A 26067-nucleotide genomic window follows, 5' to 3' on the forward strand; every position below is an offset into this window, starting at 1 on the left:
CACTTTTGGTTTGTAGTAATTTTGGGAAGATATTTTTTATTTAGTAAAAGAACAGAGAGATTATATATATATATATATATATATTTCTTACTACATTGAATTTCTATGAGCATTTGAATTTGAACCACTTTTTAAGATGATTTTTTTTCTTCATATCAAAAAGAGAGAACCTTTTAAAAACTACAGATTTAAGAGCTATAAAAAGCAGTTGTTTTTTTTTTTTAAAAAAAGGCTATAAAAAGCGGCTTGTTGTTATTACTGTTGAGACATTATTGATGTTGTATACAGTTGATGATGTTGTATAGCAATATCCAATGCATTATGCAGGGATGAACAATTTCGTAAGGTTGATTAGTATTGCTTAAGTTGACATGAAGCAGATATTTTCAAGTGTGTGAGTCATGGTTAGTAGATAATCTCTTCATAAAATATAATACAGTTACAGTTGATTACATAACCATTATGGATGATTTGGAAACCACAAAAAAAAATCATTATGGATCATTTGGAAAAAAAAGGAAAAAAAAAAGGCTTCAAATCTATAGAGCTCCTCTTGTTGCGTTGTGTCATCTACCTCTTAGTGTTAGCCTATGTTGTGTACTCTGCATAAGGCTTGGATGTATTTTGGCTCTCATTCATTTGCTCTATCAGTTTGTTGTGTATTGTACTTTGCATAAGGCTGTTTGACTTGTGTAATTAAGTTCTTTTGATGGGCCGAAAAGAAATTGTAGAAACCACTTAAATTTATGATGAAACCAATCAAATCAATATTGGTCCAATGATCCACGATATGACTCATATTTTAAAAATAATTAAGTTTAAAATTTATACCTTCATAAGTATTCTTTAAAATTTTAAGGGATACTTTGATGTCTGATCTATGTTCATATCTTAATGTCAATCCTACTGTCAAACAATATTGAAAATTATTTTTTAAAAAAAAATTTATCTATATCATATGCAAAGGAGAAGAAATCAAACTTCCAACTTCCTAGTGCTCATTTGACTATTTATGCCAATATAAGTTGGGAATTTTATTTCCATGTGGTTTTTCTATTGATCTCTTTTCATCTTTTATTCATTTTTTAATATTATTTATATTACATTTAAGGCAAAACTTATATAATTATTTTTATATTTTTTTGGTCCAGTATAATTACTTTTATATAATATATTTTCATTGAGTTAAATTAAGACATGTAAATTTTAACATTTAAATAATATTAATGACAAAAATTTATTATAAAATTAATAATCAATAATAGATATATGTATTAATTTAATTAAAAATAAAAACTTTAAATATATAAATTCTTTCCGCATATTTAACATTGAGATCTGATAAGCGTCACGTGCATAGCAGGACTCCACATCAGGATGTGGTACCAAAAAGTAGACTCCAACGTTTAGATCGCCCATCCAATCCTACGTGTCGTCGACGCGCATTTTCCCTTGTAAACGGTGGACCCGCACCCACTGAGCCAAGCCCACCCCAAAATCCTCGTCCTTCTCTGTCGCTGCTGTTCCTCCCGTCCCCGTAATCTTCGAGGGTTACGACGCCCCGCTTCATGGCCTCTTGCTGTCAAAGCCACCACTCCCATCCCTGCCACCACCAATCTCCTCCTCCCGCGACCGCCGCCGCCCACTGCTACTGTAACCCTTCACCCTATTGTTGCCCTTCACCGCCGCCCTCACTTAACCAGTTGCTTCAAGCCATTGCTTCACTTCTGGATCACTGGGATCCTCTTCCGCCCTATCGTTACACTCAGTGCGACCAGTCTGAGACCTACGGGTTTCTTAATCAAAACCAATACCGTAAATATTCCTCTAAAAATCGCCTGCGTCAGCATGAACAACAAGCCCATTCCGCTATTGCGTCCCTTCTCTGTCGAATTGAAGCGCTAGAATCTTCTCTGCGATGGATTTCTTCTTCTTCGCATGGCTATCGTCCGTCTTCGAATTATTCCCTTCGGGACTCTGCAGCTCGTGTTATTCAAACCCACTTCCGTGCCTTCCTTGTTCGCAGATCGAGAACCCTCAGGCAGCTTAAGGAGCTCGGCTGTATCAAGTCGAGATTTAATGCTCTCAAATCATTACTTTCCAACGACGCTTACATTGATTATGCAGCTCTCTCCGGCGAGGCCTTGGCTTTGCTTCTCCGGCTTGAATCTATCGAAGTAATCTAATCACTAGAAGCTTTTTTAATCTTAGGTCTTCTTTCTTTTTTTCTTTTTTATTTGTTTTTCTTTTTTCAACATTTTTCTGTGGTGTTTCTAGTGCTGCGATCCGATGATCAGGGATGGGAAGGGGTCCATTAGCAGAGATTTAGGACACTTTTTGGACTCCATTGAAGGGGTTGCTGCGAAAAAGCAATTGCGTGTAGTCAAGGCGACGAAAAATGCGAGGTTTGGTCAAAACATGGACAAATCCAGAGTTTTAAATAAACCTGGGAATTTTGGTCATGATCAGGGGAAACTGTTGGAGAACCTCAGGGGAAGAGTTGAGAGAATTAGCCGATTATGTAAGCTTTCCGCAAATGAGGAGGACGTAAAATCCGAGGAAATTCTTCATGTCATCGATGACAATGATGATGATGCAGATCCCAGTATAGTATTCAGAAGACGAAAGGGTACCCAGACTAACAATGGTGTTTTTGTTCAAAGGCAAGAGGTTCAACATAAACCTAAAGCGAAGAAAAGTGTAAGCTTTGCAGAGAGTGGAAATTTTTCTAAGATCAACAGCAACAATTATGAACCAGCTCTAAGTGTAGATGCGACTGGTTTAGATGGAAGTTCGTCTAGTGATGAGCAGGAAGAGATATTGGTGCATATTAGAAATGAAGCTGAAGATGTTTTGGATTCTTCTCGTGGGGCTGAAGTTGGTGAGGAAGACCTGCTGGACAATGGGGGATCAGCACTGAGTAGTGATGGCGAAAGAAACTCTAAAAGGCATCTCAGTAGAAATGGAGGGACGGTTATATTTTCTGCCCCAGTGCCTTTAAAGATGGAATCTAGGGATGATTTGATGAAGAGCAAGGGTGTAAGAATTTTGACTTGAAAAAACATAACACGGTAGGTTTCTGTCTGTAATTTTGTAGCAGTCTATTGACATTTGATTGTGTTCGCGTAATTGGATTGTAAGCGGTATTTGTTTGGATTTCAGATTGACAGAGCTTCCTTCTTCTCTAGTGAACCATGGTTTTGCAAATGGATTTTAATGTATCCACTTAAACTGTTAACCTGCTCCTCGAACTCTCCTCTTGTTCTTTGGAGCGAAGTCTTTTGTTTGCATGACGATGCATCCCTAAAAGACAAGACATATTTCCGTTCTTCTCTGTCATTTACAATAATCATGATTTCGTTTCATCCCACGAAAGAACTAGGAAAGAAGAGCAGGAAGAAAAATAATTATGCATGTATGCCAAGCCACTAAAACAATATTCTGAAACACGTGCACGCTAATTCTTGACAAAACGTTTCATTTATTCTGCTGATCTAGTGTGAAGACAACCCCCGTTAATCTACCAAAACATTTCACATGTATATCTATATATGTATATTTGTACAGCGTATGTTATACAAATGTATTGTGCTTGTGTGTGTGTGTGATGAAAATACTAACAAATTTAATTATAAATTTACGTTGATATGTTTTGGCATTTACGTGATTTTCCAATCATATTAAAATACATGGTATTTATATGCTTAAAAGGTGGTTTATGAAATATTGTTAATTCAAAGTTATTGTTGGATGCTTGATGAGATAGTAGATCAGCATACTTGTTTGCTTCCTTTGACACATGATCCAATCTTTTATAGTGAAATATTTGATTTTCTCAATGTAATTAGAATAAGGATGATTCTTGAAAAAATTGTATTGAATCAAGGATAAAGCTTTTGGAGAGTGTGAATAAATGTTAATTTTGATTAGTTTAGTATCTTAACAAAAACTTGATTGCTTTCAAAATGTCTAGTAGTTTAGCAATTGTGTTTGGATGATAACGAAATATTTAAAAAAAATCTCTTAATTCAATTTCCATGAACGTCACGAGTCAAGCCTCTGCAAATATATTGATAACGATGTTTCCAGCTGATAAATAAAAATTTTATATATTTTTATCTTTTTAATTTAAATTTTTAAATATTTATTTGAGGTTAATTAAATTTAATTAGATATTATTTAATATTATTAGCCAACATTTAGTTTTAAAATTTTAACTAACTAAATCTTTAATTTTAAAATATAAATAATATCTTTAATATTTTTGCACATGTGCTATTTAATTTTATCTTATTTATGTAAATTTTTTAGATTCAATTTGAAAGATTTTGATGGAGAATATTTTAGATAAGAAGAATTTAGACATGCTTAGAAATCAAATTAAGAATTAAATATTTAAAACCTTGTTCATATTTATTTTGAGTATTTTAGTGTAGTTTTTAATTAGGATTATTTAAGGTAATTTTACCATTTTAGTAAATTATTAGGTTTTAATTGTTTTGGGTGATGCAATCATACATATTTATAAAAGGGAGGAACAGACGCACGATGGGGGAAGAGAAGAGAAAGAAGGAATTGAACGACTTTTACATAGAAGAGAAAAGAGGGTAGTAGCGATCCTAGTTCATCTTTTTTTTTTTTTTCAATTCCTCTAGCAATTGCCTCTCCTATTTCCATCTTACATTGTTTGATTTTCAATTTTATAAATAACTAATTTTTTTGGTGTGATCAATCATAAACTATGATCTTAAATTTTAATCAGTCTTTGATATTCAAGAAAGATTTTATTTTAGCTTTATTTTAATTTGCTCTTCTTCTCTCTACCTTTAAATTTTATACTTTAACTGTTATTGCTGATTAGAGTAGTTTTATTGTATAATTTTTAGGTTATAAATTTTATCTAAAGTTTTACTTACTATAATCGATTGATATAGTAATTTAACAGTAATTTGGCTTGATTTGAGTGATTACTCAAGCTTTGTTTTTTTTGTGGCTAACATAAAACAGTTGTTAGATTATGAGTCAAAGGAGATCTCAATTAATCTATAACTTGATTTTTTGTTTAATTCTTGAATGATGATTTGAGAAATAAATAATAAAACTAGAATAATAAAGTTAAATAAAATTAATTTAATTTGTGAACGAAGAAGATTAAATTTAAGTGATTGGGTTTTGATTGATTGCGCTACTTGTTATTAATAATTTTTTCAGTTGAATTTTCTTTATTTATCTAATTTTAATTAATTTCATTATAAAAAAACACCCTACTTTTTAACTTTTTATAATCATAATTCAAATAGTTATTCTATTGACTCTTAAGGAAACGATCTAGGTTGCGCTTTACTATAAAATTTAGTTTTCATTAATTTTAGTGCTATTCGACTTTAGTGTCAAAATTTTGGCGCTGTTGCTGGAGAGTCAAAGGCGTTAACTTTTTGTGTTTGGTTATTAGTTTTTTTTCCTTTCTCATTATTTTTAATTTTTTATTTTCTAGTATTTTTTATTTTTTATAGATTTATTAGTGTTTTTTTTTTCTTTACTAGTTTTAGGTGTTTTTCATTGTTTTTCTGGTTTATTAGTGCATGACAAGATCTTTGCAAGATAAATTAATTAATTTGAACTCTGAGATTGAGAGAATTTGTCATAATAACCGTAAGAATCAAAAGCACTGTAAAATTAGAAATAGTGTGATTTTTGAAATTCTGTCTGAATTGATTGATAGTGTTATTAATGATTCTAAATCTAATTTTGACTCTACAATTAAGTTGGAAAACATAGTTGAAAATAATAATGGTAATAGGACAATTAAAGAATTGGCTGCTCCTAATGCGCACTATCAAAATCTATGCATTCAATATCCTAATTTAGATACAAATGCTAGTTTTGGATTGAAATCTGATTTAGTACATTTGCTATCTAAATTTTATGGTCTTGCAGAAGAGGACCCGAACAGGCACTTGAAGGAATTTCATATTATGTGCTCCACTATAAAGCCTCAAGGAGTTTCAGAAGAGTAAATTAAATTGAGGGCTTTTCCTTTTTCATTGGATGAAGTTGCAAAAGATTGGTTATATTATTTGTAACCAGGTGCCATTACCTCTTAGGATCAAATGACATACTTATTTTTGGAAACATTCTTCCTTGCCTCTCACATAGCAGCAATAAAAAAAGATATTTGTGGGATTCGTCAAATGACTAGGGAGACATTTCATGAATATTGGGAGAGATTTAAGAAATTATGTGTAAGCTGCCATCACCATCAAATACCTGATCAACAGCTAGTTCAATATTTTTATGAAAGTCTCTTACCAAGAAATAGGTGGTTTATTAATGCCGCAGCTGGTGGTGTTTTAGTAGAACTTACTCCAACTAATGCCATGAATCTCATTTCTAAGATGGCACAAAATTTTCAATAATTTGGAACGCAAGCTAACCAAGCAGTCAATAAGGTGAATGAGATTCAGACACCACAATATGATCATAAATTTAAGAACAAGATGAAGGAGCTCTCTAACATGGTTAGCCAAATTGCCTTAACATATCAAAAATTAATAAATTCACCAGCAGTGCCTACTTTTCCCCAGGCGTATCCTTCACAGACGTGTGCACAACCTCAGTTTTATAATCCTCAGCAAGCTACCAATCTTCTACTTTAGTTGGGCCTCTATGTGGCATTTATTGTTTGGCCACACACACTACTGATCAATGCCCATAGTTGGATGACAGAGTTGAGAATTGTGCTGGGATTTTTCCAACTAGACCTATGCAATAAATCCAGAAATATGATCCTTTCTCTAACATTTAATCCAGGGTGAAGAGATCACCCTAATTTCAGGTATGGAGGAAGTCAACAACAATAATATAATGCTATAGTTCAAAATTCATAGCTTATGCAACCAATGAGGCAATCTACTCTCATTCAAGAGTCTACAAATGATAGACCAAATCTAGAACAATTAATGAAGCAAATGGCAACTAATAACATCCAATTTCAACAACATATTAAGACAATCATTCAACAATTGGATAATCAAATTGGGCAATTATCCACTTCTATCAATGAATTGAAGAATCAAGGTTCTAGAAAGTTGCCTTCTCAAATAGTTGTGAATCTTAATTACAATAATGTTGGTGCAATCACTCTTAAAAGTGGAAAGGAACTTCTAAAGCCTACTACAACTAGGGATAAGTCAGCTGTAGTAAAAACACAAATCTCATCTGGGAGTCTAATGAAGAATAGGAACCAAGGAAAATCCTTCCATTTTCAAATAGGGAGACTCAAATCAAGAAGTTAAAGGAAGTTGAATTGAAAAAAGAAATGTTTGATGTTTTCAAAAAAGTTGAAGTCAATATTCCCCTTTTGGAGGTAGTAAAGCAAATTCCTAAATATGTAAAGTTTTTGAAAGACCTATACACGAACAAGAGAAGATTTAAAGCTAATAAGAAAGTCAATCTAGGAAGAAGTGTATCAGCTTTATTCCATGGTGGAATTCAGTGTCAACCCTCCATGCCCTTAAAATGCAAAGATTCGAGAAGTTTTACTATACCTTGTACTATAGGAAATTTAGAATTTTCTAACGATTTGATTGATCTTAGTGCAGCGATAAATGTTGTGCCTAAGTCTCTATTTTCTTCTTTGCAGGGTTGTGAGATGAAGCCAGCTAGAATTATTGTGTAATTAGCAGATAGGAGACTTACTTATCCTAATGGTATGCTTGAAGATATTCTAGTAAAGGTAAAGGATTTAGTCTTTCCTACTGATTTTTATATTTTAGCTATGGGTAAAAACGATAGTCATAGGCCACCACCACTAATTTTGGGCAGGCCATTTCTTAAGGCAGCTAATACTATCATCAATGTTAAAGATAGTATTTTTTCTATGGAATTTGCAGGATATGCTGTTCAGTTCAATCTCTTAGAGGATATGAAATATTCTATAGAGGATCATTCTGTTATTAATGTGAGCATGCTTGATATGTTAGTTAATGATACATGTGATAAAACTTGGGATAATTTGACTACTGAGTTGGTTAATTTGGTAAATTATAAAAACATTATGCATTGTGCATTTGATTGCTTACATAACTGTGCTACTTGTGTTGAAATAGATAAATTCATAAACTCTGATGATTCTTTAGATTCTCTTATTTGTATTAACTTTATTGAGCGTAATGATCCACTTGACTATATTGATTCTACTGAGGCTATTAACCCATCTATTTGTGTTGAGCCTCTTGATTATGATGATACTTGTGAGATCATGCAGTCGATGGGTTGCTTAAATAGCATTGATTTTGTGATCCCTATGGCCTTTTGTAATGGTATTGACTCTAATGGTCCTTGTGTGGAGGATTTTATTGTTTATGTTGAGTTTTATAAGTAGGTACCTATGATTAAGAAAATTCTTTCTACTATAATGAGGCTATCTTCAATGGAGATATTGTCATGTAACCTTCAACCAGATAAAGGAAAGCCATTGCCCAAAGGAGCTTTTGATAAGTTTAGAGAGAAAAATATTTTGAACAAGCATCTATTCTCTATTAGAGATGAGAATTTTAACTTTAAGAACTTACAAAGATTTAAATTATCTGGTTGACTCTTATCCTTTCACTATTACCTTGCATCTTATATTTTATTTTTAGATTAACTGGATTATTCTAAATTGAATTGCATTGAGGACAATGCAAGATTTAAGTGTAGGGGAAGGGACTTGTCTTTATTTTGAAAAGTTTTTTTTAAAAAAAATTAGGTGTTTTCTTACATTTTTTTATACTTTTAGTGTTTTTTTGTGTGAAGTTGTGAGTTTAAGGCAATTTTAGTTTGGATACATTTAAGCATGATAAGTAATTGATTTTATATTTAAAATTTAAGTTAAGTGGCAATGAATTTAGTTTCAGTGGATTAATGTGATAATTTTTAATTTGTGAGAATTTGGGCGTAACATTATTCTCTTCTTTTGTGTATTCTCCTATAACAATAGTTTTTAGCTTTTCATAATCATAATTCAAATAGCTACTTTATTAACTCTTAGAGAGATAACTTAAGTTATGCTTTACTGTAAAATTTAATTTTTATTAATTTTAATACTATCCTACAGTAGTGTCACTGGCACATGAAAATAAGAATTGCTTTACTTAGCAAGCTATTAAGTATTACACATAACAAATTATTGCACCTTATAATTGAAACTATCTTCGGCTATCATCAGTTGATAAATTCTTGGGGGCGACAAAGGTTGTTTTTTAAGGTCCCTGTTTAAACCAAAATGGCTTCTACTTCTGAGTTAGCTAACAGAATTTTTGCTTCATCTGATTTTATCAGGTTGCTGGTTGCTTTCTATATGTTACTTAGGTTAGATCCTGAAACATCATTGTTTCTTTCATGCATTGAGTCATTTTATATCTTTGACTGCATCCATTTTTTTGTGCTTCAGGTTGTTTGGGCAGCGGTTGGGACGAAGGCTTCTTAGTAGGGTGGATGTCTCGAGGGTAAATATTGCTTTTTATCTTTTGTGTTAACTTCAAATATATTTCAGATAAAATTTCTGGATTAAGAGTTTTCGTCTGAATCCTTGTGGTGATGATAATTATGGTGTAGGGGGGAGTGTTTAGAGATTTTCACAAGATCCTTGAGGAAGTATGCCGCGGCTCAGTTGCTTTTTAAAACTAAAGAACTACACGCCTGCATCATCATCACCTGTGGCCTTCTTTCCAATCCTTACTCCCAGCTTTGCTCAATTCTAGCCACAACCTATGCGCAATGCAATCATGCCTCATATGCGCACGAGCTGTTTGCTAAATTGCCTCATCGAAGCTTGTTCTTGTGGAATGTCATGATCAGGATGTATTGCCAAAATGGTCGCCCCTATGATGCACTGAAACTGTTTGTTGATATGCTTGCTTCAGGTCAGAGTCAACCTGACAACTTTACATATCCATTTACCATCAAGGCGTGTGGTGACTTGTCGTTGATTGACGTGGTTATTGTAGTTCATGGGCGGACTTTGAAAACTAGCTTTGATTTGGACATGTTTGTCCAGAACAATCTGATGGCAATGTATATGAATTGTGGGGAGAAAGAAGCAGCACAACTGGTTTTTGACTCAATGCAGGAACGAAATGCAGTGTCTTGGAATACCATGATTGACGGTTATTTCCGAAATTCCTGTGTAGACGAGGCTTCGATGGTCTATAACAAGATGAAGGATGGAGATGTGGAGCCTGATTGTGCAACAGTGGTTTCCGTATTACCTGCTTGTGCTTATTTGAAGAACATGGAGCTGGAAAAGAGAGATTCATGCATTAGTTCAAGAGAAGGGACTTTGGGGGAATATAGCTGTGAGGAATGCTATGTTGGACATGTATGTTAAGTGCGGTCGAATGGAAGAAGCGTGGTCATTAACGAATAAGATGGATGAGAAGGATGTAGTGACTTGGACGACTTTGATCAATGGTTATGTTCTGAATGGTGATCCGAGAAGTGCTCTGATGCTTTGTCACAGGATGCAATGTGAAGGAGTGAAACCCAATTTAGTGAGTATAGCTTCTCTTCTATCAGCTTGTGCCAATTTAGTTTCCATGAACCCTGGCAAGTGTTTGCATGCATGGGCATAAACTTGAGACTGAGGTTATGGTGGAAACTGCCTTGATTGATATGTATGCAAAATGCAATCATGTTGACCTCAGTTATAAAATATTTATGAAAACCTCGAAAATGGTTCCCATGGAATGCACTTCTATCTGGGTTCATGCATAATAGGCTTGCAAGAGGAGCGGTAGAATTCTTCAAACAAATGTGACTGGAAGAAATACAACCTAATGATGCAACCTTGAACATTCTTCTTCCTGTGTATGCTATTCTAGCTGACCTCCTTCAGGCAATGAACATGCATTGTTACCTTATAAAATCTGGATTTCTTTATAGGCTTGAAGTATCAAGTATTCTAGTTGATATATACTCGAAGTGTGGATCTTTGGGATATGCTCACCAGATTTTGGGTACAATCCCTCTAAGAGATAAGGATATTGTTATTTGGAGTGCAATAATTGCTGCTTATGGAAAGCATGGGCATGGAGAAATGGCCGTATCACTTTTCAATTAGATGATGCAATCTGGGATAAAACCAAATCAAGTTGCATTCACCTCTGTTCTGCATGCTTGCAGCCATACCGGGATGGTTGATGAGGGTTTGAGCAATTTCAAGTTGATGCTGGAACAACACCAGATTATCCCTAGTACTGATCATTATAATTGCATCATTGATCTTCTTGGTCGTGCCGGTCGACTCAAGGATGCCTATGATTTTATTAAAACAATACCTGAAACACCTAACCATGCTGTATGGGGTGCACTTCTCGGTGCTTGTGTGATCCATGAGAATGTTGAACTGGGAGAGATGGCAGCAAGGTCGCTTTTTGAGATTGAGCTTGAAAATACAGGAAATTATGTCTTGTGGGCAAAACTTTATGCTGTTGTAGGAAGATGGAGTGACGCAGAGAAGCTTAGACACATGTTAAATGAGGAAGGATTAAGAAAAGCACCTGCTCTTAGTTTGATTGAGGTCAGAAATATGTAAACTGATGAGCATGCTCTATGTAGATCTCACTGCCAGTTTGCAGTATTCTTGGCTTCACGCACAAACCTTAAGAGTTCCTTCCGATGCTGAGTAGCTTCGGATAGCCCTATCAAATGCATAACAGGTATTTCCTTCATAGAGCGAGAACTGAGAAGCACCATCTAGCTGTTACCATCATACGTGGTCATTATGTGGTGGAAACTGTCTGATCATTTTGGTGAGACACTGCGTTCATGCTGCTTTAGCATGAACAGATTTCTCTTTTTCTTTGCCCATGCATGCAGAGTACAAGGGCGTCAGTTTCTTAGGATATATGTTTGTCACTTGATTGATACTAGGATTCGCTCCATCTCCATCGTGATTTCAGTTTTTGTGGAATCAATCATATAGAATTCAAAAATAATCTCTATTCATGGGGACAGGATTATCCGTTCATAATTAATTGTCTTCGAGTTTGAGGTATCATTGATGAGGTTGCTCTTGGATTTGAAGAGGTACGTGAACATGCATCAAGTGGTTGCCGAAGAGGGCATGTTTTCGGAGTGATGTAAACTCTCCGTCTCTTTGGACGAGTCCATGATATTATGAATTGCCTGGACACAGCCGTGACTGTTATGAGCACGGTCTTCTTAGAGGCTTGTGTGATTGGTGAGGTAATCCCTTGCCACATGTAATTATTTAATAGAAGTTACAATTTTTCATTCAAAGGTTGGGGGGGGGGGGGGAATCTGCTTTTCAGTTTTTTAAGATTAAACTTTCTCTCATGTCTCCCTCTCTCCCCTGGAAGTTTCACACGATCTTTTATTTGTTTCTTTCATTGTTATATACCTAGCACATAGATAGGAAACTATGGACTAAAAACAATATTACTAAATCGTACCATGATCAAATGAGATCAAGTATATAAAACAACTGCATTTTTGCTTTAACTTAACCCCTGTATGTAGATTAATACATTGGCGTGGTTACTTGAATTTGTCCAATGTAATTTATCTTTTCAAGCGTTATATAAGAAAGTGTCTTGATTAATATGTTCATCGATCCAGGTTTACCATAACCTGAGTGGTTTCTAGTTTCTACTGTTGAATTGGTGGTTAGGATTTTTACTATCGATATTTGCATGCATCATGCATAGTTAGAAGCTATATTTTTTACCCAATATTTGATCAATTCTTGTCGGATCTGAACAATTTTTTTTCACCTTAAAAACAAAGAGCATACTGTTGCAATTTCATCAGAACTGAAAAATTATCAGGGATTGTGATTGAGTGTTTAAGAAGCGTAACCCTCCTGGGGCGCAGGGAGGGGGAATTGCTTGGTTGAGGATTGATGTTTTAGAGTTACTTGATATAATAGATTAAAGGACAAAACTTAATGCTTGTTGGATACACCTTTTAAATAAATTTTGGCTCCAAAACCATGGAAAACCTTAGGTGTTTGGATAAAAAAATTTGAAACCATGGTTTATTGGTTTATTTTTCCAAACCTCAATTGCCTTCCCAAACTTTATTTGGGAAAAGTTGAATTTTGTTCCGTTTATAAATTTATTTTGACCGTTATGCATTTATTGTCGTCTCAAATGGTAAATAAAAAATTTAAAACTCTTTCCTACTTCTCTTCTTTCCCTCACATGAAATTAACTCAGCGTCTCCTTTACTCCTCAAGATTTCAGACAGGCATGAAGTCAAGCATCTTTAGAGATCAAATTTTTTATTATCTCCCAAGTCGTTAGTCATTGTAAAATTAATGTTCAGTATTTAAAAATTATATTTGTCTCTTTTATTAAATTTATTTTAAGTTAGATACATAGATTTATTTTTTTATATGGATTCATTTTATCAATATTACATTAAAAAAATTTGATCAGAAAAATATTACATTATAAAAATGGATGTCCTATATTATAATTTACACATTCAAAATTGATTCTAAAAAAATTATCCAAACATATTCAATTTTATCAAAATCAATTTCTGAAAATTTATCCATACATTATCATGTTCTAATAATCAGTTTTTTCATAATCAAATTTTCTAAATTGAAATCCAAATGAGCCCTTAGGCATTTAATTTTATGTTCTTAAAATGCTTATTTACAATCCAATCTGAATTTTTTATACATTATGTGCTATATAATAAATTCTTATTATTAATATTAGTAATATGTTAAATTCACTAGTTCTAATTTAACTGAATCAAATATATTAAGTATATAAAGCTAAATTTGTAAGTGTTCTCCTAGATTAAATATTGTTTACAATACATTAAACAAATAAGGTTATAGCAAATGAATATCTGTTTAAAGAATAAATAACTTTGTTCCATTTTAATCAATAGATCCTAAATTAATAACGACATTTTTTTAAAATTTAAATTTAACATGTCAATTTGATACACAATTTACTAATATGATGTTAAAATTAACATTATATTAAATTAAAATAACTATTAAAACTTGTGAAGCGTTATTTAAAAAAATAAAATATCTATAACATAAACCATATTTTAATTATTTTTATACATAATGTGGATTTAAACACTAGAGCTTACGTTTTATCTTGCTCTTGCCCTCAAGAGTTAGCCTCAGTAGCAATTTGATACATTTTTATAAAAAAAGAAAAAGAAAAAATGATACATATTCTATCTTAAAAGTATTCTATCACTTACATTATTTAATGGAAAAATCATGTATAAGTTATAGGTAAAGAAATTAATTACTAATAGATATTTTAAATAATTTATGCAAAAACATGCTAGATAAATTGTAAACTTTTAAGTTTAACTTATAAGCATCAAAAGGACACTTGTAAGCTAGGTTGCATAGATATTGATATATGTATTGCATATGTATCTAATACATTGATTTTTTTAAAATATATATATATATAAGATATGATATGTTTTTAATATGTGATAATATATTTAAGAAAATTATAAAAATATTTAAAATATAACTTCAATTTAAAAAATATCTAACCTAGCATACATATAATTCTTTATAATAATATCAATCAAAATATAATCATTAATTATACTTTTATTCTATATCTATCTAATTGCTTACCGCCTCATCATTTCTGATAGTTTCATATCTAAGGTTTATGTGCTAAAAGATTATATTCTTATATTTTTATAATTTAAAAATATAATTATTATCCTCTTGTTATACCTAAAACTTTTTTTTAAGGAAAATCTAATATTTGACTTTAAAACCAAATCACAAAAATATATAAAAAAATTAATATTGCAATATTTAATAAAATTTAATTTTTTAAAAAATAATCTTTAAGCATCAGTTTTAAAGTAACAACTAACAATTTAAAAATATTAAATATGTATCAAAAATTAAAAAAAATAATATTTTAATACTCTATGAATATGTGTGAAAGAAGCATCAATATTTGACAAGACACTGATGTAAATATGTAAGGTAATTTGAAATATAATGCTTCATTGCTTGTAAGTTTCTCCCGAGGTGTTTTTTAAGATATCTTTTAGTGATTACTTTTTTTGTTTGGGAGTAATCTATAATTTTCCCAATTTAATTCAAGTTGGACTATCTGACTCTTAGCCCACCAAATATATTGGCTAACGGATCCTATCAAAAACGCCGGCTCTCCGTGCTTTATCGTTCTCGGACCCTAAGCTCGAAAGTGATCATCCCGATGTAAGGGTGTTCAAAACCGATCCAAACCGAAAGGATCGATCCAAACCAATCCAAACCGATAAAAACCGATCAAAATCGAACAACAATTAGGTCTGCTTCGGTTTTTATGACATAAAAACCGATTGGTTCGGTTCAAGTTCGGTTTTGAATACTAGAAACCGAACCAAACTTGATTAAAAAAATTCTATTTATTTATTTATAAAATATATAACCATTTATCTACAAGAAGCATTTTGTTTTGAATTTTTTATAATAATAAATAAATATTTTTAAAATACTTGAATGAAAATGCATAATATTAAGTAATTATAATAATCATGTTATGATCATCATTTAATTATTTACAACCTAAAAGCCTCAGCATTCAATTTATCTACAAGAAACATTTTGTTTTGAATTTTGTATAATAAATTTTTCATTATTTATTAAAATATAGATATATAGATAAACATTTTCAAAGGATCTGAATGAAAATATATAATATTAAATAATTTTAATATTAAAAACTTATATGAATTTTTATGATTAATTATTGTTATCATATTGAAATTTTATTATATTTTTATACCTCTATTTATGAAAAAAAGGAGTCAAAAAAAATTAAATTTAATTTTAGTACATAGCACCATTATGAAGATGGAGAAAAGGAAAAAAAAATTAAACAAGTGTATTAAAACTTGATCAAGAGCTTAACCAAACCGAAAATAAAACCGAACCAAACCGAACTTTGCAAAAACCGATCAGGTTCCAATTATCAGTAAACCGAATGGTTCGGTTCGGTTTGGTTTTTGCCCAAAACCAAACCAAACCGAACCTATGAACACCCCTATCCCGATGGCTTTCCATCAAAAATTGTGAAGAGAAGAAAAAATTTCTGCACATTTCCAATGTGTCGTGATAGTACAAAACGAATACCAATATATATCCTACAAACAGTTCCCCAATTCAATGCATGTGTGAAAAAGCAATCTCAAGAACTACGCCTACAATTTATCATATCATCATATCAAAATTTAAAAGGTGTAAAAAATGTGGTACTAATAAAAATGAAACTAAAAAATGAAGGGGAAATCGCTGTACTAGTGGAGGAATTTCACATAGTATAACTGTCAGTTTCGATCCTTGCCCCAACTAAAATGATGACTTGACGTGTATCTTTCATCCTCAGCATTCAGTTTATTTTCTGTGAAGTTCTTCACTAAGCAATACTTAACACAGGCGCCCCCACCGAAGACCAAAACTATTTCATCCTTTCATCAAGCAAAGACAAATAGGATCAATTTTTTTGTCACAAGACTGAAGTGATTCTCAAGGCCATTCCAGGATGATACAAATTTGCAAAAATGTAGGGGATGGCAGCAAATCCACCCACAATTTTATACCGTTTTGCCCTTTCAACCCAACCTCTATTTGACTTCCCAAATTCATCCTGGAGAAAATCTCAAGCCAAAAAAATTTAGATGATAACCTTTTTAACTTGTCTCTTTGGTGTTTGCCGTTCATACCAACACTCTTCTCGTAAACTGCCTATGGTTCCAGGATATGACAGTTCCTGACAAAATCATTTGAATAATTGACATATTTGGTCCAAAATGGCCGAAGATGTTCAAAGCCAATTTCCAACCAGGGTTTTGACTGCCCATTGTAGTGAATAACTGCAGCCGTCTTTACACTCTCAATATTGGTTTTATTCTGATATCCCAAGCCAAGCATGTGCCAGGAGGGATCAATTGGGTGAACATGACCTTTAAATGCAATTAAAGCAGGCGGTAAGGTTCCAAGCTTCCACATTGTAAGGTTAGACTTCAGATTCTGCAATACAGGAGTCATCAATGTTATCCTCTTTCAGTAAGGAGGAAAAATAGGACACAAAAATAGATAGAAAACTTGTGTCCACATGTCTCCCCACGCCACTGCTGTATAAATTAACGTATAAAAAGGTTTTTTAGCCACTCAATTCATTGTTGTAAAATAGCACTAAACTAACAAGCAAGGTAAGTTAACAGCAACAAAAAAATAAGAATTTGGTTGCTTATATTCTATTTGGACTTTTACCTCTTTAAGCCAGGAATGGTATGTCTCTTTTATGTCTGTTTTTCTCCATGCGCGTAGATCAAAGATATTCATCCCATAAGCCCATGCACACTCATTGGGGTCCAAATGCTTTGCAATAAGGGGATGGGAAAAATTAAAGTAATTTCTAAAACGCTTAGACATAACCCATTCATCTTCACCTCTGCAAGTTTCCACAGCTCCATTAACTTTTCCTTCTAGATCAATTTCCCAAAGTGGAGACAGGTCACGCTGAATTACCACATCATCATCTAGAAAGACAACCTTGTCAAGGTTTGGAAAAAGCTGTTTGGCACAGCAAGGAAAATTTAATCAGAAAAAATAGTTTCAATAACACCAATGTTACTCTTCAAACAAGAGGAAGAACAAGTATGAAAGGAGTTGAAAAAAAAAAATCAATTTTTCAGTGATAAAATGGTGATCTCAATTCTCACCATCAGTAACGTGGATAAATAGGCGTATGTCAGAGAGAGAGCTAATGTCTTTCAGCTATTTCACAGCTTAGTATAGGAACAAATTTTTGCTCCCATAAATTCTATAAATATAAACCCCTGATATGATATAAACCAATCTATGTAGGTTAATGACATTTTATGAGAAATAATTTTATGACAATTCTTATCTATTCAATTACTATGATATGTAAGAAATTCTTTTCAATACCCTGAACTGTATCTGCTACAAAAATTTCAGTTTAATAAAACTTTGGATAGCCTCATGACACACAATTTAGCAGAAATATAATCATCTAACGATAAGCCAGAATACTGATCACGTTCTAAGGTTGATTGTTTTACTCTTTTTTAGATTCCTTCCCGCAAATATGAGATTCATGAGTGAGAAGAGAATAGGGACAAAAGAGATAGAGGCATAAGCAACTTTTCTCCATGAAAATCCTAGATAAGAGTTGACAAATCTAACTTGCCTCTGGTAAGTATATGCGGAGATGGTTGAGTAAGGATATGTACTTTGGACTTCTAGACATCAATTTTGAAGCAAAAGTACGAGGAGTTGTATCAGTGAGATTGGCTCCTGCAACATGATTCCCATGGTAGTAATTTCGGATCCCATTCTGATTTTCCACAGCTTCAAGTACTGGAACATTTTCTCTAGTTAACCAGTCAAACTGGTGAATACCTTTGACTTCAACTATAGCAGGGTAGGCAGGATTAAGCGCAAACCATGAGTGCATGCCCGCATAAGTTTTTTTGTCTGTGATGACATGGAAGACTATCTTGCCAGGGTTCAGGGATGATTGGACAGTAGAAGTAACAACTACTGAGGCAGCCAGAATGTTATCGGTTGACACAATAAAATGGTGGCAGGAGTTGTCAGACAACAGAGGAAGTAATTCTGGAGGTGGAAGTTGTTTGCGTGCATGAGCATTTGAGGAATATTCATCAGTCAAACGCAAAGATAAGCAATGAATCCCTTTAGGGATTGAACTAGCTGCGATGTGCTTGTTCATTAGCTCTGCAAATTTGGACTCTCTGATATCTCTTTCAAATTTCTCCATCTGCATAAAGAAGCATTACATCTTAACAAAGATAAACAAACACATCACTTTTAACACACATAAAATATTGCCTGGGATAAGAAAACGTAATCAAGGCATTTAAGGATAGATCAATTATATGAACGGCAGGCATACGAATCCACACTGCCCACGCCACACTGTGAAGAAAGTTAATATCTATTCAATAATTAAGAGACTGTAACAAGCAAGGGAGTTGGAAATTGGGGGAAATACCATAAAGTAATGTAGTGTTGTTCAAATGAAGCCAGAAAGGCACAGTCAAATCTTCTACATTATACAGTAGCCCCAGACACAGTTATTCTTCTGCTATAAGGTCATTAGAGAAAGCATTCAACTAAACAATCTTAGAAAAGTTTGGCTAAAGGCGTCAGTTTGAGAAAATTAGACTCGACGAGGAATCAGAGAAGAAATTTCTACAATCAGATGATAATAGTCATAAGCAACTACTCAGAGTAGTTCTCCAAGAGGACAAGACTATAGCTTTAGGACAATCTTCATCCTTGCATGATGCATTCATGCATTCAGAGACGGTGACAGAAAGAAATGTTGCTAGGGGCCTTCTTCTCTTAATAACACTGATCCACTTTTTTCTTCCTATCCCCTTCCGAATGCAACCTCTACATTCATTTTGTGCATGGAGAGGATCTGGGCAAAAGAATAAGTTGCTATACTTGAGCCAAGAAATAGTAGGATGAAGAGGGAAAGACACATGGAACCACAAACTGCTAGAAGTAATTACATTAACAAATGCAAAAGATATTTATACATGATCATAAAAAGGCATGTGATATCAGATTCCATATCATACATTAAAACGCACTTCAGTTTTCCACATTAGACTACATGAACACATGTTCTCAAACTCCTAAAAGATATGATAACCTCATGACGATGATTTATCAGTAATCAGACATGTGAAAGAAATTGAAGGTGAAGATAACGGTGAGGGTAATTTCATACTAACAATGTATTTCTTACCAAGAGAGTCTAGTTAAGAAAATACTATCAACCAAACAACTACTAATAAATAGACAAGATTACATAACCATGCCTGAACCCAAAACTTGGGGTGTCATCCACATAAACAAGCATCAAGTTAAACTAAATAGACAAAAGCTCCAAGATGTGCTACATAGAAATAATTAAAAAATAATCAGTTCGAGGCAAGAATATTTCATCTCTAATCACAGTAAATTTATAAATTTTGTTGCCACCTCCCTGCATTACAGAGTCCATCATCAATTGAATTCTAATTTAGAGAAGTAAATATTCACTATATCTTCCGTGACAAAATTATATAACAACCACATAACGCTTCAAATAAATCTCACAAGCAACTTACCATTCCTCTCAACAAAAATGCAAACGTCTTGACATCATAATGATTATTCTTCATATCAGAAACCAGTTGTTCAAATGAATCTGGCAGCTTTAGACCATCTGGGATTTCCCCACTCCTGACTTCCTTAAGGATCTTGCAAAAATCTCTAACCAATTTCTCCTGCACCATAATTATCATCACAAGGATTCAGATAAAAAATTATTATTCCGGAAATTGTCTGAAATCTATTTGAAGCTGACAGAAAAATGAAATAAAGCAATATTTACCCCTGAGTCATCAACCCTACCAAGAAGCCTTGGCCCCAACCGCCTTCCCAAACAGCCTGGAAAACAAGAAAAGGGGCAAAAGAAATGTATGCAGTCAAGGATCTAAATAGACTCAAGGCATGAAAGAAACAATGATGTTAACAGGGGCATTAGAATCATATAAAACAAAAAATTTATTAACTGACTCGTAGCAGAAGAAGCCATCTGTGTTTAAACAGGGACCTTAGAAAACATTTATTAACCCAAGAATTTCCCAACCAACAATAACTGAAGATACTTTCAGTTACAAAATACAGTGATTTGATTTTGTATCATGAAATAGTGAACAGAGAGCTTGGTAATGCAATGCTTGTTTCCGTGCGATGGGAACATCTTGGTAACTAATTCTGAGTTCAACTGCAATCAAATTATGCAAATTAAGCAGTTAAGCAATCCAGCCACCTCGGATCCCGGTATGAACATTTCACGCTAGGAATAAAACTTTTACTATCAAATTTAAATATGCAAACAAAATCACGTAAATTGTCAAATAAAAAATAATGTAAATTTATAATTCCCCCAATTTCAGGGCTTACATTCGTTAACCTAGGGGGGAAATCAGAGAAGCGTGAACATGACACTTTTAACCCAAATGTTGAAACCAAGATCTATGTCAAACAAATCAATGGGCCAACAGAGAGTATCAAAAGGATCAGAATACTAAGAATTTAAAGATCAAAATGTTAGGTTTATATTAGAGTACCAAATGTGGAGCACTTGTTGACACCTTCAAGTGTAACAACCGCAGTCAGAATGAAGACAAATGGCAACAAGAACGCGAGGATGAGGATGGTGTGGAAGAGGGTTCGATAAGAAATGTGGCGAGCTGCGACCTTGACCTTCATCAAGTCAATAAAGCCATTGTTGCTCGATATCGTGATGCTTCGCATGCTAGGCGAGAAGCGAAGCTGCATCGTCGTGTACGCAGCCCCAGGTCGTTGCAGTCCACAACAACCCTAGTAGAGTCGCCGCAACTCACTACATCTATCGACAGACATAGTATCAATACACACACCATCAGATCCAATTCCACATGCCCCAATAAACCACTGGCAATTCCCCTGCGATTGAGTCCAGGATTGAAAGTAAAATTTAGATCTATTAATCAGAGTTCTGCTCAAATCTGTGCCTTTCCGTGGCCTTTTGGAAGACCGCATTTGGCGTAAAACCAACGGGTACAGCAGAATCGATCAAAGACTTCCAATTTCTGGGTTAGAATGAAGTTCCTCTCCCATGGATCAAGATGGGGAAGTCCAGAGACGACCAGGGACGGTGTGGGAAAGAGAAAACGAGGCTTCTTGGTTGTTTTTGTGTAGTAATAATCTTCCGTGGTTGATGCGGAACTTTCTAATTGGTCCGATCTATAATTTCGTTTTCCCGGTAAATCATAAAATTAAAAAAAAAATAGTAATAGTAATAATAAGCCTTCATAGAGTCAAGAAAGGCGTGCAGGTTACATTACATGTTAGTGAGAAAAGGCGGTGAAACAGAGAGACGCGATGTTTGTTTGACCTTGAGGTTATGAGGCAAGGAGGTGATTTTGGAGCCAGCTTTACTAATTTTGAGGCTTCCTGTGTTTATGGGCAAGTCTTAAAGCCGCATGTGGATAGCAAGACGTGGTTAATTTTAGTTTAACTCTTTTTATCTTTTGCGATCAGTGTGAGGCTGAGTATTAATTAAGGTGGGAAGACGCAATGGCACTAAAAGGTTTGGTAAAATGTTAATAATGAAAAGATAGAATGCTATTTTTGGGTAAAACATATAAAACGCCCTTCAATCTTTAAAGTAATTGCACAAAATTCTTCTTTCTTTTGAAAATTTAAAATTAACCTTTCCAACTTATTATTTTTAACTATTAATAACTTTATTATTTTATTAATAGAGTTTGTTAATAACGCAACATGCATGACACTTGACATGAAAAAATATTTTAATTTTTTTAACACAATTTAAAGAAAAATCATATCAATAAAAAAATTATTCTTTAAAACAATAAAAATATTAACCACTTATAAGGAAAAAAAACATGAATAAAATTTTTATAAAATTATAATTATTTTACATAGGATGTCACGTAAAACTTTTATATTTTTTTTTTTACATAACATGCTAATTTGTATTAGTAAAATAATAATCAAGAAATAACGGTATGAAAGCTTGTGATAAAAATTAAAATGTTAGAAAGGTAAATTTAAAACATTTAAAAGCGAATGGAATTATATGCAATTATATTAAAGTTTTTGAAAGTTTTGTATCTTTTATTTTTTTTTTAAATAATGCTCTTTACTTGTCACATCTCGAATGATAGAGAACAGCAACATTTAAGCTGATTAAACTATACCATAAAAAAAATAAAGTAGACTTGATAAGGTTAGGTTCCAAAATTGACATGAGTATTAACAATTTATATATGAATTGATGATATGAGATATTGATTCATTTTTTTTCGGTTGATTGGAAACAAAAATCCCCTGATATCTTAAAACATCATAAGCCAAGGAGCCAGTTTAGAGAACTTGGTGTTGCCATTTATAAATTGTATCTAAATAGTGCTTTATAAAAGTCCAGGAGCCCCTGGGCTTGCTCTGTTCTCTGTTCTTATAAATTGTATATAATGCTGTCAGTTTTATAAAAAAAATATATTGATATTATAATTTTAAAGGCCAACAAAGTATTCTCAAATGCTAATGTATTACGCTTAGTTTTGATAAACAATTATTGGTACAAAATTAATTATTTGGAAATTTTTTGTCAGCATTTACAATGGATTGAAGTGCAATTCTAATCTTAAATATGAAACGAAACGAAATTGATCATTTTAAATCTTAAAAAGCACAATGCCCTTCTAACCTTTAAAAAACTAGTTAATACTTGTTAATGATAAGTAACGTTGTATTATTCTGGTTAAAAAAAAGTAACATTATATTATTTTTAATTGTTGAAAGAGCACATTACAGAACAAAAAAGTTTATAATACCAAATGACACAAATAATTGTGTAACCTGTGAATTATTTGATTATTAAATGCAATTGTTAATCTCAACTTGTACCTCCTACTTTCATCTAGCATAATGCAGGTCGCCTAGTGTAATTGAGATGGCTAAAATATAGATATCGATAGATTTTTATATATTCCAATAAGAGATTTGATTTGAATGCAAGTCCTAACATAAAATTATTTTCAAAATTAAGTATACAGGAAACTATACATTATATAATTTTATTACTGCGAACATTATATTTTGTCCATGTTTCTATATATAAATTGAAAATAAATAAAAATCATAATAAAATAATATAAATTAATTAAAAAATAAAAATAGGTTTTACAGTAAAAATAAAAAATATAATATCTTCAGAAATTTAAAAGAAAATATTCTTTTTTTGACTTCCAAGTCCATCACAATTATGGTGATCTCGAAAATAAAGGTTGGCAAATAAAAAATAATGATGACGAGAGTCAAATGAAGACCACAAAATTTTTTCTTTAATTGTTTTTATTTTTTCTATTTTTAGTAATTGAATTATTTTATTTTATTAGGGGTATTTAAGGTATATTAAAATGTTAATTTAATTTATTTTTATGAACGGATGTCATGAGATGTCTAACACTTTTTGTAAAATTTGATTGCAAGTTGTAATATCACTTTTACTTAATCACAATTCACTCCAAATTTCAAGGCAACCATTAGACTAATCTAATAGATTACCTAGTTTGGAATTTATAAAAATGATATTTCAAGTTTTTTATAATTCAAATTATTTAAACATCATTAATAATCCTTTAATCAGAGTAAAATATTATTTTAGAAACATTAGATACCTTATGAGAGTGAAAAGATTCAAAATTAGTTGAAAAATATTGAGAAGTGGAAAACTAGGTGATGCATTGTAGCCATCTCTCTTTGTATCATGTGTCATGACATGTTGCACGTATCAAACAGTATTTTACTATCAAATGATAGCAACCTAAGGCAACTTTTAACGTGCCTCATTTTTCCGACCGAATGTGTTAATTTAGATGCTTATAGAAAACTCTTTTTATAAATTAATTAATGACATAGATTTTACTTTTAAATTCTTTTACACAAGAAATTTGGACACGTAAATATATTTTCACGATATTTTTACACTTTTCACAATCCAAGGGTGTCAAAAACCTCAAATATGTGTCAAAAGCTACAACTAACATCCAGAACACGCATAATAGACTTAAGACTACGTGTACAACATACCACATGCATATAATCTCAACAATACTAAGTGTTTACTCCTCAACCCCTTTAATACCAAAAACAGAAGAGGGAGATTTTAGCATTGTATAACTCATTAGAGTTCAAATTCAACAACATAACAATACTCCTTATACTTGCACTAGTATTTTGCCCTATTAAAACTTAGTCAACCCACAAACAACATATCAAGGCCCAAAATACATCCTAAGATTATAAACAATATCATAGTGTAAGTGTATAAAAAATGTATCCTAATTAGCAATATACTATTACACAAAATAAATGAAGCTATAAAGCTTTATAGTAAAAACTCTAGATTCCTAAGTCTCTAAAATATTTTATCTTTTTACACCAAAGCTAGACCTGTAAAATATTGAACGAAAGAGGTGAGTATAATCACTCAGTAATCAAAGTACGCCATCCTATATAGTTGTATATCAATTGATAAAAACACAATTGGGAGTGAATTACTGGATTTCATATAATCATATTACAATAACCATTAACTTTTTATCAAATTTTTCACATAATCACATCACAAGACATGTTGTTATAACACAAACAACCATGTGATAATGGTTCGTTCAAGAATAATAATAACAATAATGCACATTGCCACAACATAAGCCATCATGTGGCAATGGCATATTTAATTATCATGACTTGCTACAAACTTAACAGCCATGTGAATATTGGATAAACGTATACATGATCAACTCCTTCTTATATCCTCCGACTAAAATCATGGGCTATAATATCAATTAGAGCTCCATCCATGTGACTGGACTACTTAAGCTCACCAATTATGAGATATGACCCAGCCAAAAATCACAGCATCCACTTTTGGATCATAGCTTTTCCCATTCTCGAATCTCTTGGGTGTCATAATGTTAAGCTAATCTCCTCGACAAACATATGAAAATAGCTAAGTTTAAGTCCCTCAACAAACAGTAGGATAAGGCTAGCTTTTGCATACCAAAAGGTGATTATAAGTACCATATGGATTAAATCTACTACTCTCCTTAGAAAAATTCTCACCAAACGATCATGTAATATACGATACTCACTCACTTCACAAAATAAATGACTTATTGGGTTGCAAGTAAAATCTAAACCATGTAAGCATTTATAACATTTTCATAATTACTCTTTTTCCAAAAACTCACATGCATAATCTCCATATCACACATCTATTAGGCCAACTTATAAATTCACATTTTTCATATCATAATATCATCACATCATTCACCAACTTTTCATTCCAATACGAAATCACAACGTGAAACTTTTCAAGTTCAAAGTCATCATTATAGCTAAATTAGGTTTAGTAAAGC

At 32.5% G+C, this 26067-nt stretch overlaps 4 protein-coding genes across 4 annotated transcripts; 3 read left to right on the plus strand and 1 right to left on the minus strand.

Annotated features, from left to right (window-relative positions):
* The first annotated feature begins 1474 nt into the window (after nt 1-1474).
* On the plus strand, nt 1475-3211 carry LOC129306424 (BAG family molecular chaperone regulator 8, chloroplastic). The gene is made up of 2 exons (XM_054947035.1): nt 1475-2177; nt 2278-3211. The coding sequence occupies exons 1-2, from the start codon at nt 1569-1571 to the stop codon at nt 3055-3057; spliced, it is 1389 nt and encodes a 462-aa protein (XP_054803010.1). The 5' UTR covers nt 1475-1568; the 3' UTR covers nt 3058-3211.
* Nucleotides 3212-9218: 6007 nt separating this feature from the next.
* LOC129306515 (pentatricopeptide repeat-containing protein At5g39350-like) lies at nt 9219-12504 on the plus strand. Its single transcript, XM_054947152.1, has 4 exons — nt 9219-9234; nt 9322-9351; nt 9434-9488; nt 9598-12504. Exons 3-4 carry the CDS (start codon nt 9478-9480, stop codon nt 10367-10369), a joined length of 783 nt encoding a protein of 260 aa, XP_054803127.1. The 5' UTR covers nt 9219-9234; nt 9322-9351; nt 9434-9477; the 3' UTR covers nt 10370-12504.
* LOC129305523 (pentatricopeptide repeat-containing protein At5g39350-like) lies at nt 10380-11101 on the plus strand. The gene is made up of 2 exons (XM_054945528.1): nt 10380-10587; nt 10863-11101. The coding sequence occupies exons 1-2, from the start codon at nt 10380-10382 to the stop codon at nt 11099-11101; spliced, it is 447 nt and encodes a 148-aa protein (XP_054801503.1).
* A 3589-nt stretch (nt 12505-16093) lies between the features above and the next one.
* On the minus strand, nt 16094-21857 carry LOC129306187 (probable galacturonosyltransferase 13). Its single transcript, XM_054946634.1, has 6 exons — nt 21202-21857; nt 20460-20515; nt 20194-20352; nt 18240-18830; nt 17297-17599; nt 16094-17053 (listed from the first exon to the last, which is right to left on the minus strand). The coding sequence occupies exons 1-6, from the start codon at nt 21410-21412 to the stop codon at nt 16769-16771; spliced, it is 1605 nt and encodes a 534-aa protein (XP_054802609.1). The 5' UTR covers nt 21413-21857; the 3' UTR covers nt 16094-16768.
* Between the last annotated feature and the right edge of the window lie 4210 nt (nt 21858-26067).

Source organism: Prosopis cineraria, unplaced genomic scaffold (assembly GCF_029017545.1).
Source record: "Prosopis cineraria cultivar Desert tree isolate PC_DT_omini unplaced genomic scaffold, ASM2901754v1 PC3, whole genome shotgun sequence".
Lineage (NCBI taxonomy): Eukaryota > Viridiplantae > Streptophyta > Magnoliopsida > Fabales > Fabaceae > Prosopis > Prosopis cineraria.

Bases quoted from the DNA above. Each gene is read 5' to 3' on its own strand.
- LOC129306424 (XM_054947035.1), top strand. From the start codon at position 1,569: ATGGCCTCTTGCTGTCAAAGCCACCACTCCCATCCCTGCCACCACCAA. The intron at 2,178-2,277 runs GTAATCTAATCA...TGGTGTTTCTAG, and splicing joins TCCGGCTTGAATCTATCGAA to TGCTGCGATCCGATGATCAG.
- LOC129305523 (XM_054945528.1), top strand. From the start codon at position 10,380: ATGGAAGAAGCGTGGTCATTAACGAATAAGATGGATGAGAAGGATGTA. The intron at 10,588-10,862 runs GCAAGTGTTTGC...ATGCTATTCTAG, and splicing joins TTTAGTTTCCATGAACCCTG to CTGACCTCCTTCAGGCAATG.
- LOC129306187 (XM_054946634.1), bottom strand. From the start codon at position 21,412: ATGCAGCTTCGCTTCTCGCCTAGCATGCGAAGCATCACGATATCGAGC. The intron at 20,353-20,459 runs GTAAATATTGCT...ATTATGGTGCAG, and splicing joins GTAGGGTTGATGACTCAGGG to GAGAAATTGGTTAGAGATTT. The intron at 18,831-20,193 runs GTAAGTTGCTTG...TTCTTTATGCAG, and splicing joins CATTTTTGTTGAGAGGAATG to ATGGAGAAATTTGAAAGAGA.